The sequence below is a fragment of the Hyaena hyaena genome, unplaced genomic scaffold (assembly GCF_003009895.1).
Source record: "Hyaena hyaena isolate Hyena2069 unplaced genomic scaffold, ASM300989v1 scaffold_393, whole genome shotgun sequence".
NCBI classification, from domain to species: domain Eukaryota; kingdom Metazoa; phylum Chordata; class Mammalia; order Carnivora; family Hyaenidae; genus Hyaena; species Hyaena hyaena.
The window spans coordinates 49124-65716 of NW_024081025.1; the positions used below are offsets into that span (position 1 = coordinate 49124).

At 33.3% G+C, this 16593-nt stretch overlaps 1 protein-coding gene across 2 annotated transcripts in view; it reads right to left on the bottom strand.

Moving 5' to 3' along the window:
• TBC1D32 (TBC1 domain family member 32) overlaps nt 1-16593 on the bottom strand; it is a 193200-nt gene that overhangs the window by 42314 nt on the left and 134293 nt on the right. The window contains exons 27-28 of one of the 2 annotated variants that reach the window (XM_039251522.1): nt 7772-7897; nt 1648-1731 (exon numbers count right to left, since the gene is read on the bottom strand). In XM_039251522.1, the coding sequence (XP_039107453.1) occupies nt 1648-1731; nt 7772-7897 (210 nt within the window). The remainder of the gene's footprint in view (nt 1-1647; nt 1732-7771; nt 7898-16593) is intronic. The other variant, XM_039251523.1, reaches the window with a different exon arrangement.

Genomic DNA, 16593 nt, shown 5'->3' on the forward strand with positions numbered 1-16593 from the left:
GGAACATTCTAGCTGCAATTTTACAGCTGAGTTGGACATTATACTATGGTTGTCACGGGGAGAGGAAAGCTCATTCAGGAGGCACAGGCAGAGCAAAGGTTCAGTGATGTGAACGCACAGGAGGTCACTAATAGTGGTAATAGGGTCAGAAGGATAGGCTGGGTCAGACGGGAAGCATATATTTTTAAGGAAATATGAGGTATAGTGTCTATCTTGAATAAATATTTAAGTGATAATTTCTCCAGCATATGGAGAAGTCATGTCACCCTTATGAGGAAGAGGAGCAATATCCCTTGATTATCTATTATCATGAGTCTTTGCTACATTTCTGCTATCTTCACTATCTCTTTGTTTACCAACCCTCACATTCTGGATATTCACCTTTGGCAGATTTCACTCTACTTCATCCTTTACATAGTCACTAAAATAATCTTCTTAAAGTACAGATGAATCATGAAAGGCTTCTGCTCAGAAATCTTAAAGAGTTTAATCTATTGCCTACTAAAATCAAGACAAACTGATTGAAATAGGTTATAAAGCCCTTCTCCTCCATTCTTTTAGCCATTCTTTCTTTTATTTGTCAAATATATCTTAACACTATAATTCTAGTTGTAGAGGATATGATCAATAAGACACGGAAACTACCCTATAGGAATTTACTGTCACATGAAGAATTAGACCTTAAGTCAGAATAAGAGAAAGATATGACAGAGATGCATTTGGCTTTATATATAAAGCTGATAATTTAGCAATTTATATTTTCAGCCCACACTTTTCCCCTAAATTCGATATTCAAATATCCAATGTGTAAAAAACATTATCTATTTAAATGTGTAACAAGTATTCAAAGCATAACATAAAAACAAACTCTTCAACCCCTCTCTCAAACTTATTTCTTCTCCATTCTTCCCCATCTCAGCATATGATAATCTCATCCTTCCAGTAGTTTGGATCAGTAACTTAGAGATGTCTTTGATTCCTTCCTGTCTCTAAAATTCCATAGTCAATCTGTTACTCATTTCTGTTGGCTCTCTCACCAAACTGTATCTAGGATCCAGATATTTCTATCTCCCACTAACATCCTCATCCAGACCATTACCATTTTTCATCTGTGTCTTCTCTCAAAAGCCTCCTAATTCATCTCCCTGTTTCAGTCCTTTGTCTTCCCTTCAGTCTTTTCTCAACACAGCCACCATAATGATTTTTATGTAATTCAGAGCATGCGTTTCTATAATGACCCTACCATGACTTTCAAAAACCCTCTATCATTCTTCCCTATCTGCCTCAATACTCATGTTCAGCCATTCACGTCTCCTTCCTGATCACCAGCTACGATTCTCAAACAAATAAATGAGATCACTAGAAGATAGAATTGGAAGAGCAGAAGACACTGCCTTAAGGGAAAACAACTTTGGATGGATAGATGGGGAGGGGGGGAAGCTCAAAAAGGAGTTAGAAAGTTACAAGAAAACTCACACATTTGCACAGAAGAGACTGAAAGATATCTAGACTATCCATAGCACCAAATGAGAGATTTTTAAGATGAAACCTTGTGCATATTTTTTAATCAAAATAGAAAGTCTATGAAATACTACCAATTTTTAGATAATTAAGTACTTTTCAAAATTCAAGATGTTTAAAACTTACCTGTATATTCCACTGAGGGGAAGTAGCATTCAGACGGGCTTTCAGAGAGATGAAGCACAAATTTTTCAAGCAATTCTGGTAAAGCTGCGATAAACAAGAGAATAATTACGATATTAAAGGCTAAGAATATAGATGATAATTGCATCTTTAAAGTCACAGACTAGTAGATAAAAGTCATCTGAATTTCTTCACAGTTATACTCTTAAAGGGGTTCAATTCAAAACACATACCACTTTAATATTCATAACAATGTTTCCAATGTAAATTAAATTTTAATTGCTTCACTGAGAACCTATTCAATGTAAAACTGGAAAAGAATCATCTGTTATCTTTAGATTCTCTAAGGATTACTTCAGAACTTGCTAAATGATTTCGACACAGAAAGAAAATCATCACTAATTAGGCTATAATATCTTATCATTATTCACACATACCAAAAAAATTATCTGGACTCCAAGACCACAGTCAAGGCATAGCTCTCTCTCTTTCAAAACTAGGACATGTTAGGTGTTTCAGATACTTTGCAACTTTATATCTGTTCAGTGCAAGGATCAAAAGTAAGCTTACCACCAATTGGGCAAAGGAAAAGAAAGATGCATAGGCAAAACACAGTCATTTAAGGGCAATGATACTCTTCTGTATGATAAATCTCCCCCATTATACATTTGTAAAAATTCATAAAATGTACAGGATGCTTGGGTGGTTCAGTTGGTTATGCATCTGACTTCGACTCAGGTCATGATCTCAAGGTTCTTGAGCCTTGCACTGGGTTCACTGCTGTCAGTTTGGTACATAGCCCTCTTCAGATCTTCTGTCCCTTTCTCTGTCCCTCCCCCACTCACATGTGCACGCTCTCTCAAAAAATAAACATAAAAAAAAAAACATAAAAAAAAGTATAGGATGTACAAACACAATGAATGAACCCTAATATAAACTATGTGCTTTGGAAGATAATGATGCGTCAGTGTAGGATCATTGATTGTAACAAGGGTATCACTCTGATGTGAGATATATAGGAGGGGAGGCTGTGCATATATAGGCATAAAATGTATATGGGAGCTCTGTACTTTCTGCTGAATATTGCTGGAAATCTAAAGCTGCTCTAAAAAATAATGTTCATGTTAAAAAATAGGAAAAGATGCCTTTCTATCAGTGGAACAGTACAGAACAGAGTCAAAAAAAAAACCCCAAAAAACAAAAAAACGTAACCTTTTCTCTATTGGGCAATGCCATATAGATATGCCACTGTGTTTGAATATATTATCCTCAAAATGTATATAACCAGTTGAATTATACTTAAGATAGAATCCAGATTATTTTCCTGTAATGAAATATATCTATAAAGCAAATGATATGCTTATACATGTAAATATAGCAAGCAAGTTTAAGTCACCTTTTAAACTATGTATTTACAGGGGCACCTGGGTGGCTCAGTTGGTTAAGCATCCAACTTTGGCTCAGGTCATGATCTCATGGTTCATGGGTTCGAGCCCCGCAATGGGCTCTGTGCTGACAGCTCAGACCCTGGAGCCTGCTTCGGAATCTGGGTCTCCATCTCTCTCTACCCCTCCCACTTTCATGCTCTGTCTCTCTCTCTCTCAAAAATAAATAAACATTAATAAAAAATTTAAATATTAAACTATGTACTACAATCAGGATATTGACTCTGACCTATATTAACTAAATGGTCTCTTTTGTATCCAAGTACATTTTAAGAACATAAGTCACAAAGGAAATTAGTGTTCAACATGTGAAAAATGTAAAATCAAATAGGAATAACATGTGCTTTCCAATAACTGTAGTTCTGGTAAGTCATGTATCATATAATATTTTAATGGCTTAAGATAACAACAAAATTTACTCACTGAATTCTACTCATATGATGATTTCAAATTAAAGTAAGTATTAAAAAGTATGAGAATATTATTATTGAGGGCCAGAAAGGGCACTAGTATTGACAATTATTTAAACTTATAGTTGTTTAAAGGTTCTATCTTCACAGGCATAAGGATAAATTCTCTCACAGAAAAATCTTTCAAAGTTTTTTGTCTATGAATCTATACATAAATATTAGCTCTTACATGAGAGCTTTCAACCTCCATGTGTTTCTCTATAAGTCACTTAATATTGTCTCTTGAGATTATAATTTTTAAGAATATCTTGATGAATTTTAGAAACAATCATTCTGAATTCAATGTTAAGAATAAGAGGTGAGATATACATTAATAACAAAGGTTATATAAAAAGTTAGTTCTAAAGTGGAAATATCCATTTAAAATTATAATCATTCTCATGTTAGCACAACCATATGTTTGCTACATGCTATGCATTTGAGTAAAATGCCTGCATTAATAAGAAAACTCATAGTGTACTGCTAAACAACTCTTTGAATGCCATGCCCAAAATCAGGGTTAGCCACCAGACAGACACCTAAACAAACTCAGTGAACTGAGAAAATTCTTTATCACATCTGTGGAGGAGGTAAACCCAACATGATTTGAAACTTAATAGCTACCAGACTAATTGCAGGTATTTGCAAAGCACACTATTTTCTGGGAAGCACTGATCTTGAAATGCAAAATTATGCTATTAGATCCATATATTGAGAGCTTTTAGATAAAGTAATTCTACACATCATATGGAAAAATAACATCACCAAACTATCTGAAGAAGGTTCTGGATTTCTACTGATTCCAATAGAGTATATTCATTTTGCCCAGCAACCCTCATGAACAGCACTATGCACTTGCAAATATTTTGAGAGACAGGCTATAGTCATGGAATCATACTAAAAACTCATCTACATGTGGTAGTTGAACCTGTGGCTAAAATCTCACTGGCACATCTAACTAACTAAACATAAGTGTAGTTGAAGAGCATAATTACTAGAGTGGCTATTTAGCTCAGTATATCCAAACACTTCACTGTCAATTCTTTGAAACTTCTATCATCTATAATTCAAGGAAATTAATTCATATCATGAAACACTTAACTTTAAACACAAATTAACTATAGAGTAATACTGTTTAGTAAGCAAATAATAAAATATTCTTTTCATCTTAAGTAGATCTGTTTATTTCAAATGACAGACCTAGAATTTCTAGAAAATATTTTATATTATAAGACTCCTCCTTTTAAATATATTTATTCCATGGGGTTGGACCATGACACAGTCTATAAAACCAAAATGTGTAATATTTAAAAATTTTTTTAACATTTATTCATTTTTGAGAGACAGAGGGCGAGCAGAGGAATGAAAGAGAGAGGGAGACACAGAATTCAAAGCAGATTCCAGGCTCCAAACTGTCAGCATAGAGCCCAATGCAGGGCTCAAGCTCACAAACTGCGAGATCATGACCTGATCCAAAGTCGGACACTTGGGGTCCCTGGATTGCTTAGTCGGTTAAGCTCCGACTTCAGCTCAGGTCAGATCTCACAGTTCGTGGGTTCGAGCCCCACGCTGGGCTCTGTGCTGACAGCTCAGAGCCTGGAGCCTGTCTTCGGATTCTGTGTCTCCCTCTCTCTCTGTCCCTCCCAAACTCATGCCATCTCTGTCTCAAAAATAAATAAACTATAAAAAAAAATCAAAGTTGGACACTTAACCAACTGAGCCACCAAGGCAATTCTAAAATGTGTAATAAATATATGCTCCAAAGAGACATGGGTTTATCTACTGAGGAAAAAACTGAAGACAGCCTGTTCAGGGAAACTCAGGTATCGACTCTGCTTTCTTCCTTGCCACTGCTATCACAACAAAAGCTCATTCCAAAACTAAGACAGCTCAGTGTGTGTAAACATGCAAATTTTCTCCCGGGTTGATTCTTTTTAAATTCCTTTTTTATCTTTTATCACTGCTAGCAAATCATCAGATCATAAGATGTAATTACATTAGAGATCCAATTTTTTCCCAATCAATTCATCTGCATGTAACTTTTTTTTCCAAATCAATACATCTATATGTAACAACCAGGGGTCTGTTCCTTGAACACTTGCTTATTCAAGAACTAAATCATAGCTCCCATCCCCCTACTTCATGAAATTAAAAGTATGCTAATGAATTTCAGGCACTTTATAATCTCATCGTATCCAACTATATCCACTTTTAATACAAATTATTATAAGCACAGTCAGATTTTTTTACTAATGTTCTCAAAAGTAGCTTATATTCATTTTTTCCTCTGTATTTTTTAAGAAAATGTATTTTATATAATTATAGTTTCAGGAAGTTGTGAGGATGGTATTGAGATAAAGAACTTCCTTAATCCCTTCATTTAGAATAGGTCTGCTGTTGACAAATTCTTCATCTGAAAATGTCTTGATTTTCTATTCCTGAAGACTTATTTTCAATGCATAGAGAATTCAGGTTAACCATTCGTTCTTTCAACCTTTTGAGTGTCATGCTACTGCCTCTGTCCTCCATCTTTTCTGGTGAGAAGTCCACCATCAAAAGTGTTGGTTTTCCCCTGTAGTTAAGATGTTGTTTCTTCCCTTCTCTGCTTTCAAGATTCTTTGTCTTTAGTTTTTAAAAGTTTGACTATATTGGGGCTTGGTGTGGATTTCTTTGGGTTTACCCTGGTTGTGGTTCTTGAATCCATAGGTTTAGGCTTCTTAATAAGTTTAGAACATTTTTAAACTATATTTCTTCAAATACATTTGTAGTCTTAACCTCTTTCCAGGTCTCCAATGACATGTTAGATCTTTTGTTATGGTGCCACAAGTCTCTGGGACTCTGTTAATTTTTTTTTTTCAGTCTATTTCCTCTATTAAGGTTCACCAATCCTTCCTTACATCCCTTCCAATTTATTGTTGACCAATCCATTTAGCTTTTATTCTGGTTACAGTATTTTCACTTCTAAAATGTCCTAGTAGGTTTTCTTTATTTCTTTGTTGAGCTTTCTAATTTTAAATTTAAGTGTGAGACAAAAAACGTGTGGAGCGGAATGTGGGGTGGTAGCCCTATTACTACTGAGTGATGGTAAAAAACCTTAACTTTCTACCTGAATCTCCTCTGATACAATCCTAGCAAGGAGAGGCAAAGGTGCCCCCATTACTGCCAGGTAAGGATAGAAGTTCAGGCTGTGCCCAGGTCTTGCTGGCAGTCTTTTCTATGGTGTCTGATTGGATTAAAGTGGTCACTTTCTATTAAAAAAAAAAAAAGTGTCTTAACAGGCTACCCTTCTCCTGGTCCTTTTGGCTAAAGAGAGTTTACTTTTATTGGCCCTGCCTTTTTATCCCGTGTCTGATGTCCTTCTTAATCACTCTTTCTAGGATATACTAGGCAAAAAGAAAATTCAGGGAATTCACCTCTGAGTTGCCCACAGATATATATCACTAGTCTCCAACAACAAAATATAAATATTTTTATTTTTTGTTTCCCACTTTTAATTTTATAACAAATGATACAAATATGAAAACCATAAACCATGGGTAATAAAGTGGACAATTTTAAATTATAGTTTACAAAAAAATCTATCATATGTTTACATTAGAACCTTTTCCTTAGACCTTTATTCAAAATAATGTTAACTTAAAAATGATAATTTTAAGAAAACAAATGCACATGTAAATATGTGAATATAAAACAAATTATTTGCTAGTTTAGGAAACACAGCTATTACCTCAAAATAAAATTTCAATTTCCTTAAGAGTAACTAAATTTATTTGGCTGGACATAGCAAAGTTTCAAAATATGTGTCAATAAAAAAGTCAATCAAGTTTCCAAAAATATAGCAGTATGGTAAATTCAGAGGAAAGCTGGTGAAACCAAGCGAATTATCACCTAAGTAAAGGCAGATTTTGCTTACCAAGACCTCTCAGTTTAATAAAAGTTTGTTTCTCAGATTTTAATTTTTTTGACAGTTGATGTGTTGCCTACAATTTTACTGGTATCAGGGAGTAAGGGCGAGTGGGCCTCTTCTTCCTTCTTTTCTCTGGTCTTCAGCTTCCTTGCATCTCAGATTTCCCCTTTTGTTTTCAAGGATCATAAGTTTCTCAAAAGTCAGTAGACTTCTGGAATGAGTATTATGTATTCTAGACATGCCGGTACTAATCCACAGTAAACACAGCTTCCACTAATATAATTTTCATGCAAAAAAACACCACAAAAATTAAACAACGTACTCACCACTTCCACTGATTATATCAGGTTTGGCCTTCATCATTTTGCAAAACTGTTTTCGGCAGTTTTGTATCCACTCAGTTTGTTTATCAGACATTTTGAAGCGTAATAAAAGTTTGCCAAGATCATTGTCTAATAAGAAATATAGCTATGTTATTATGAGATGCTACAAACACTGAAAAATAAGTATTAATGTTAAATATGTAAATAGTTACAAATTCTAGAAAAAGTGTAGTATATGACTTTCAAAAGAAAACATTTTATGTAATTACATCTTATACCATCAATTGCTATTTATACTTACTAAATGACCAGAAAAAAAAAATTTTAAAGCTCACAAAATGGATTGATATAAACATAATGCTTGAATATTCTTTTTCTTATATGAAAGTGACTCATTACTGAGTACTGAATAGATGTCAAAAAACAGATGCAATAGATGTTAGATTTCATTACATAAATGGACATGAACATTATACTCTTATTTCACTCACATTGATACACAATTTTATTAATTTCTTTAAAAGCAAAAAGGAAACATAAGCATAGAAAATTTCTAGCCACTTATTTCCACTTCTTGCAAAAAATTATACTGAAAATGGATGATGCTACAAGAGTATCTATGGCTAAAATATAATTTCTTTCTAAGCAATTTCATGGAATACATGGGAATTTTCATCTAATTTTATTTTTCCATTTTAATTTTATTCCCATGAGGTTTTTCCAATTTCTGCTTTATTTTCATTCCTATGAGAATTAGCATTAGAAAACATCTATTAATAATATATTAAATAAAGACTTTGGTGTCTCTAAGAAAAAGTTATACAAGTATTTATTCAAACAAACATATATACTATCTTCCCACATATATGTAGATAAACATTCAAGGGAAAGAAAAAAGAAGCAATAATGTTCTCTTATTTTCTAGAAGATCATGGGGGAATAGGTAGTCACGTGAACTCACACCTTTTAATACCTTCCTTGAAAGAGATTTTGGGGATCAAAAAGGAAAAAGAACCTTCTGAAAATAACGGGTCAAAAGTCTGACTGCTCCTGCCCAAAGTGTGTCTGGGAACACTACCAGCACAAAATACATCTGCCTAAGCTCTCTTTGGGGTGATAAATCCCACTGGGAAGATAATAGTGATCAATCTAATACTAGAGTTAGTTTCAATCAACTCTTCTTTTAAAAAAAAAAGAATAAAATTATAAAACAAGTCCTTACTCTTATAGCTTTAAAAACTTAATCATTCTACTATACCAAACTATTTAATTTTATTTTTTTCATCCAATATTTGTAAAAATATATTCAATAAATATGTATGGAGTTTCTCCTGCTTGGCTACAACAATCAAGACAGTCACTTGCCTTCATGAATACCGCATGTCATAAAGCATATATATGTATGTATGCTCATATATATATACACATCATAATAGTGCAATTTAGACATACTTATCATTCCTATGACCTAAACTAGTTTTATTTAGCCCCAAAAAAGCAGCTATATATCACAGTTCTCATGGTTATGATATCTAAAATTATATAATTAAATATATAAGTCATACTTTATGTAAATATGTCCCTATTTGACAGGTAGGTCACAAAAAGCACCTCATATTAAAGCTACATATTCTTTTATATGACAGATGAGTATACAAATAAATATAACAAAAATATGCATACTCACACAAATGTATATATGAGCAAAAGAATTGTTTTGTTGAAAGATTGTGTAACTCAGATACTTAGTACAAATCTATTCTCTTTGAATATTAACACCAAATGATCCTGTAACACTTCATAAATAGCCTCAATCAGAAGCAATAACTAGAGAAAAATTAAAGTGATTAAATCAAAGTAAAATGATTCTTTTTAATAAAATCTCTCAAAACCTTTAACCTAAACTCAAGAAATACTAAAGCTAATAATTTTGTTGAAAATTATGCTACTAATAACAAAGTTATAATGTTAATTGTATCTTCACATGACTTAGGTAAAATACTTAATTCAACACAGCATTAAAATAAGTTTTTGTAATTTCCATTTAGAATATCTACATTACTTATTTCCCAAGAACAAACTGCCTAGAGCCTAGTAAGAATCACTAGTGGCACATGACTGCAAAGACAAATGTAGTTTTTCATCTCTCTTTTCTCCTCTAGGTCTTTTCCATCCAGTTGTAAACTGTCTTCTAACTACTACTATCTCCTTCAAATAGAAGATGCCCACATAGCTCTTTTGTAAATTACCTGATATTTAACAATTCTATATTATTCTTTCCCTCTTCCCTCCTGCTCTATACCTTCCTCTTTTTCTGTCCATCCCTTCACATTTGCTATTCTGTTTCGCTTTTCATCATCTCCTTCTAAGAAAAAAGCACAAGGCACCATAATTGTAAACAGTGCTGAAGTAGCAGATGTGGTATGCATATGATCTACCAGTCAGTGGAAGGGCTAAAGGGTCCCATTTACCTGGAAATTAGAATTTGGGCTGTAAGAAATGCTGAGCTAGAGACAGAGGGACTACAAAGACTCCTAGAACTATGTATCCTATTTTCACTTCTGGCTACATTCCCACAATCAAAGAGAGTGGGGGCTTTTCAATTTGCATTCCTCGCAGTTAAAAATATTTAGTGATTCGATACAATACTAACTGAAAAATATGTGTGTCTGTGATACTTAGGTTCGAAGGAACAATGATTCCTTTATTTCCCCCTCCAAGTTTGAGGCTAAAAAAGTAGTAGACAGGAAATAAATGAAGTTAAAGAAATCTGTTAGGACCAAAACACCTAAAGTAGGCACCATTACTTGGATCTCCTGCCACAAGGACTTCCAAATGACTCCCCCAAATTGAACTAATCTATTTAATTATAGACAATGATTGACAACCAAAGGCCTCTCCTAATTAAAAGGTGTCAATATAACCTAAAGATAGGCTAACTTGAAAGTACAGCCTATACAAGAAGGCTAACCCAAGATTTTCCAACCTTCTCCCAAGTTTGCCTACCAAACACCCTTCCTACCCTTGTGCAGAGTAAAGGAAGGAAGTCAGAGAGAGGCCAATGGTGTTACATCAGCAAAGGCTCTTGGACATAGAGTATGAGGCAAGAGGAAATAAATCATAGGAATGGTATTAAAGGAATACAGTAACTCTAAATTAGTGATTACGTGAGCAGAGCAAATATGAATCTGGTGTTATCCAAAAATTTCTATGTTTATAATAACACAAAAGAATTAAAACCCAGGGTTTTGCCTCTGGTCATGATAATAGGTACTGGGAATAGATTTGCTGTCCTGCTGTAAACAACATGAAGAATAAAATATAATAAACGACTGTTTTCAAACATTGGCCAATAGGCAGTACAGGATTGTTTTGCTGAAGAAAAGGGAAACAAATGTGGTGAGCTTTACAAACTTTTTAAAATTTAAATAAATAAATAAACAAACAAATAAGCAAACAAAATGTGGTCAGCTTTTACAATTGGCCTCTTTTTCTTGAAAGCAATCACTATGCAGGAAGGAGGATGCCAAGGAGGTCTTGCAGAGTTGAAGAGACAGAAGTCAAATTGCAGAGACAGACTGAGGAGGCTAAAATTTTGGATCATAGTACTGAAGAATAAGAGCAGAGCCAAGAACTTGAGAGATCTGTGTAAGTCTTTGTAAAGCTGATTGCAAAATAATCATCTCTGAAAATGAAGAGTAAAACTCTCAAAGCTGGGGAAAAAACAGTTGGGAACTTGTAAAATGAACAATTCCCAGAGCAAACATGGTGCTAGTTCCAGGGTGGATGTCCGTAACTACCAGGTAGTGCGTAACAGTAATAGAATTAAGTTAGTAATAAAGGCAACTCTACACCCATCCTAATCAAAAAAATCAAAGCCTTGAAAAGATAAAACTGATCCATAAATAACTGGACAGCACTCCAAAAATATTTAAAGAAAAAAAATCACACAATCAACAGTATAAAATCAATAACGTCTGAAATTCAATAAAAAAATCACAATATGAGAAAAAGGAAAAATGTGGCTCAAACCAGCAGATAAATCAACTAATAAATCCTCAAAGAGTTAAAGTGATATGATTAGCAAAGATTTCAAAATGGCTATTTTTAAGTATTTAAAGAAAATATGAACAAAATCAAAAGCTTTGGTACAATTTAAACCAAATGTAGTTTATATACTACTGGAATTCCACTCAGTAAAAACAGACAGCATATGGTACATGTAACAAACTGGATGAATCTCAAAACCATTAGGCTGAAAAAAATTAGGTACAAAGAAAGTATCCTATATGATTCCATTTGTATGAACCACCAGTATAGAAAAAACTAATTGTTGATAGCTCTTCTCAAATGGACTATGTTTTGCTCTCTTGGAGTTAATTTCAGCAGTCTTCATAGACATTTCTGATTGTCATAACTGCAAGTGGGGAGTACAGAGACAGTTCAATGGCATCTAGTAGGTAGAGACCAGGGGTGCTGCTAAAAATCCTACAATGCATACGACCACACCCTCTGGTAACAAGCAGTTACCCACACCAAAATATTAACAGTGCTGAGGCTGACAAATCCTAATCTACAGTAGTGGGGGGAAAAATCAGTAGTTGCCTGAGACTTGGGAATAGAGAGAAGATAACTGCAAGGGACAAAGGAAACTTTTGCGGGGTCATGAAAATATTATGTATTTGATTATGGTGGTGATTATGTATGCACAAACATGTCAGAATTCAAACTATTCTTAAAATGGATGCATTCTGGTTGGTTCAGTCAGTTGAACAGCCAAGTCTCGGTTTCAGCTCAGGTCATGATCCCAGAGTCATCGGATGCGAGCCCCATGTTGGGCTCTGTGCTGAGTGTGGAGTCTGCTTGAGATTTTCTCTTTCCCTCACCCTCTGCCCCTCCCCCATGTATGCACACACGCACATGCTCTCTCTCAAAAAAAAAAATGGATGCATTCTATTGTATATAAAAAAATTGATTATATATACATATGTGTATGTAAATGTTGGTATAATTAAAAGTGACAGTGACTTCTAAGCATACTAGTATCACTAAATATGAGCAATTATAGTTCTTAATTTGATATAAAATCTATATTAGAACTCAGTATTTCATAAGAAAGCCTGTGCATATTATCAATTACATAGTTTTAAAAAAGAGGAAGATCGTTATAAAACTACATGATCTTTGATGGAAGATCATGTAGTTGAGCGTTGAGGGAATTTTTCTTTCTCTAAAGAGAAAGAAATTATATTTTATAATTATATATACAATTATATACATATAATTACATATATACACACAATTATATTTTTATGAAAAATAAAATGACCAGAAAACAACCTCAATAAACCTTAATTAAGTGTATGGGAATGTATAGGGGCACTTGGGTGGGTCAGTGGGTTAAGTTCCTGACTTCGACTCAGGTCATGATCTTGCAGTTTCTGAGTTTGAGCCCTACACTGGGGTCTGTGCTGACAGCTCAGAGCCTGCTTTGGAGTTTGTGTGTGTGTGTGCGTCTCTCTCTGCCCCTCCCCCACCCACACCAGTCTCTCTCTCTCTCTCAAAAATAAACATTAAAAAAAAGTAAATGTCTGGTCATGTATAAAATGATCACTTGTAAGAACCCTAATCACAACATTGAAGTGTTTTAAAGTATATAGATTTTTAAAATCCTCATTGTTACATCTTATGAGGTTCTGGCTCCTTTCTGGGTATAATCCAATCTCTTATAATGAAATGAATATTCACTTCTTAAGGTTAAATGAGAAAAAAAGTGTTCTACTTCACCATGAGGAATCCAGGTTTATATTCTATACACTGAATACAATTCCTTTCTTAACTCACATTTTTATATCAAATGGTTTTATATACTTCTAACCCTAAAATATTATTTTTAGAGAAAGTACAATACCATAATTTAGTTTCAGTATATTAATTACACATCTAGCTATGAAGTTCCCATGGTAAACTACTGTTTTGATTTCCCAGGAAAGGTTTGGTGTGTCTAGTGAGTATATGCTCTTCTTCTCTTTGCTCCTTAAGACCATTATGATTTCCAGACAATGAGAAATTGGAAGAGAAAGTTAAAAATTCTATTTTAAAATCCTTACTAACATTGAGGAAAAGAGAAAAAAAAAATAAAGTTTCATGTTCACCAATCACAGCTGACAATATTCTATATCTAGACTTGGAAATTCTTTGTTATAATGAACACTATAATCTTTTCATACTAGAATACAGTATATACTTTTTCTCAAAAGATTATATAGAAATATTATATTGATTATAAGATTATTATGGACAATAGAAAAAGAACCTCAGTTTCAAAGGGAGGAAAAATATAAGTTCAATATAAATACAGAGAAAATCTGCTATTTACACAGAAAACTTTTAGTATTTCTTCCCTGGATGTAATTGTGAATGCCCACTTTATACAGATATTTTAACAAATTCTGCAAAAGAAACAAAATAAATGGAAGATTTCATAAACTACCAATATATTCCTACGCTTAATTTAGATAGTCACCTTTGTATTATGCTGAACCTTATTTGTGTAATATTTGCTTTCCACATGTATTTCTGCTTATCTACTTCCGTGTAGTTTAACAGTCCTTTCAGTTTACTCTTACTATAATAAACAAGGGAATACTTTGCGTGGTCTTGGAGAAGCAACTGAAAAGATGCTTAAATTCTCTGTTATTAGTTTTCTGTACTTCTCTAAATTCGGGAGTATCTAAATTCATTACACATGGGCTTATAAAACATGTCATCCATATTTTATACAGATTATTCCTCATTGGGGAATTATCATACCACTTTTCCTTTTAAAAACTATGTGATAATCATTTACCATAAAAGAAATGAGTCATGTTTTTAAAAAATGAGAAATTAGTTTTCCCTTATCACTTACACCTAAACTAGCAGGTGATCTATCTCCCCTTGTTGTCACAGATGTTTGTTTCAAACATGAAGTAAGTTCATGTTTCAAGTACATGAAAATAAGTTTTATTATTCAAAAGCAAATGCTTATCTGATTTTTAAATTAAGTATCTTAACAGCTGCAGCTCAAGATTTGCTACACTGAAAAGAAACCTTTACCTCATACTCCCAGTCTCCTCAGTTAGCAGAATTATTTCAAATAAGCCATTTACCTTTATCTGCAGAAAATATATCTTAATTACAAGGTTAGAAACAATAAGAAAAAGAGTAAGAAAATTTCTGATCTGATATAAAGGTCTAAATTAGTAGTAGATAATTTATTACAAAAAATATTTCTAGACTATATGTGCAAGACATAATACAAAAAGCTTTTAAAATGAGAACAATATCCATCATTATGCTGCACTATATTTTATGTAGTGTCATACTATTTTCAAAGTACTTTTACAGTTTTCCCTATGGGGTTCTGTATTTAGTTGACTGGAGGAGGAATGGTAATCCTAAATCTCACAGAATTTATCAGACTAGCAATGAAGGCAATCTGGTCCACTCAACTTGTTAATTAGGTAATTTTCCTTCTTTTATTAAAATATAGTTGCCATTATATTTCATCTCATTTTCTCTTTTTTCTCCTAAAAAGTTTATTTCTGGGGTACCTGGGTGGCTCAGTCAGTTAAGTGTCCAACTTCAGCTCAGGTCATAATCTTGTGGTTTGCGAGTTCAAGTCCCGCAACAGGCTCTGTGCTGACAGCTCAGAGCCTGGAACTTGCTTTAGATTCTGTCTCCTCTTCTCTCTGCCCCTCCCCTACTCACTCTCTGTCTCCTTCTCTCTCCCAAAAATAAACAAACATAAAAAAAAAACCTGCATAAAAAAAGTGTATTTCTACATACAATGTAGGTAGTATTCCAGATTTGATCTATACTATTAGGATTGTATAATGGATTGTTATCCCATTTGTAAATTTAAAAAGACATGAAAATAATTCATCAGGGACATGGGCATGGACTTAATGTCTGAAAAGACAGAAATTATCAAGGTGTCAGCAAGAAGAAGTATCAGTGGATAAAGAATTAAACTCAGTAAGGACATGAAAATTTATTAAACAAAATCAAGAAAGATAAATGAGAACTGTCTTGTTAAAATATGAACATTGTTCCAATAACAACATTACAACATTTGTAATTGAAAAGCCTAAATTTCAATGTCTCTTAATGCGAATGATTTAAAATACAAGCATGTCTTGAGAGCTAGGATAAAATATGTTGGCATCATAAGAATGTAACTACAAAACCCATGAACTTTATTACTCATTTACTGCACAATGCCTAGCTCCAGAGGCAGAGAATACATTATTCTAGTTCTTCAATTACACCTCTAATTTAAAAAATTTATTAATCTTTGTTCCTTTATATTGAAGAAAATACATTGCAATAATTATTTTTAAGTAATAGTCTGCAGTTATAAAATGTTCAAAATAAATTTATGTATAATACCTGTCAAAAAGCTTTTTCCATCCCCCAGCATACTAATAAAATACTGTCAATGGTTTGCATTTTCATTTATGTTTTTATAAAGTACCAAACCTATGCAAATAATCTACATTTAATACAGTGGCTTAGATTCATGTTTCTCAAGAACAGAATATGGTCTTCACAGCCATTTGATCAATACATAGAATCTAACGATTCAACATATATTTTATACTGAATTCATTCAGAGCTGAAAATTTACAAACCAAAAAGCAAGTTCTAACTGGAATTCACTTCAATTTTGTATGATATCCTCTCTACTTTTCTCATTAATTTGAAGAAGGAAAACCTACTTCATGTTGCAGGGGGAGATACTAGGAAGAGATTATATCTCATATATTATTTGAAATTATCAT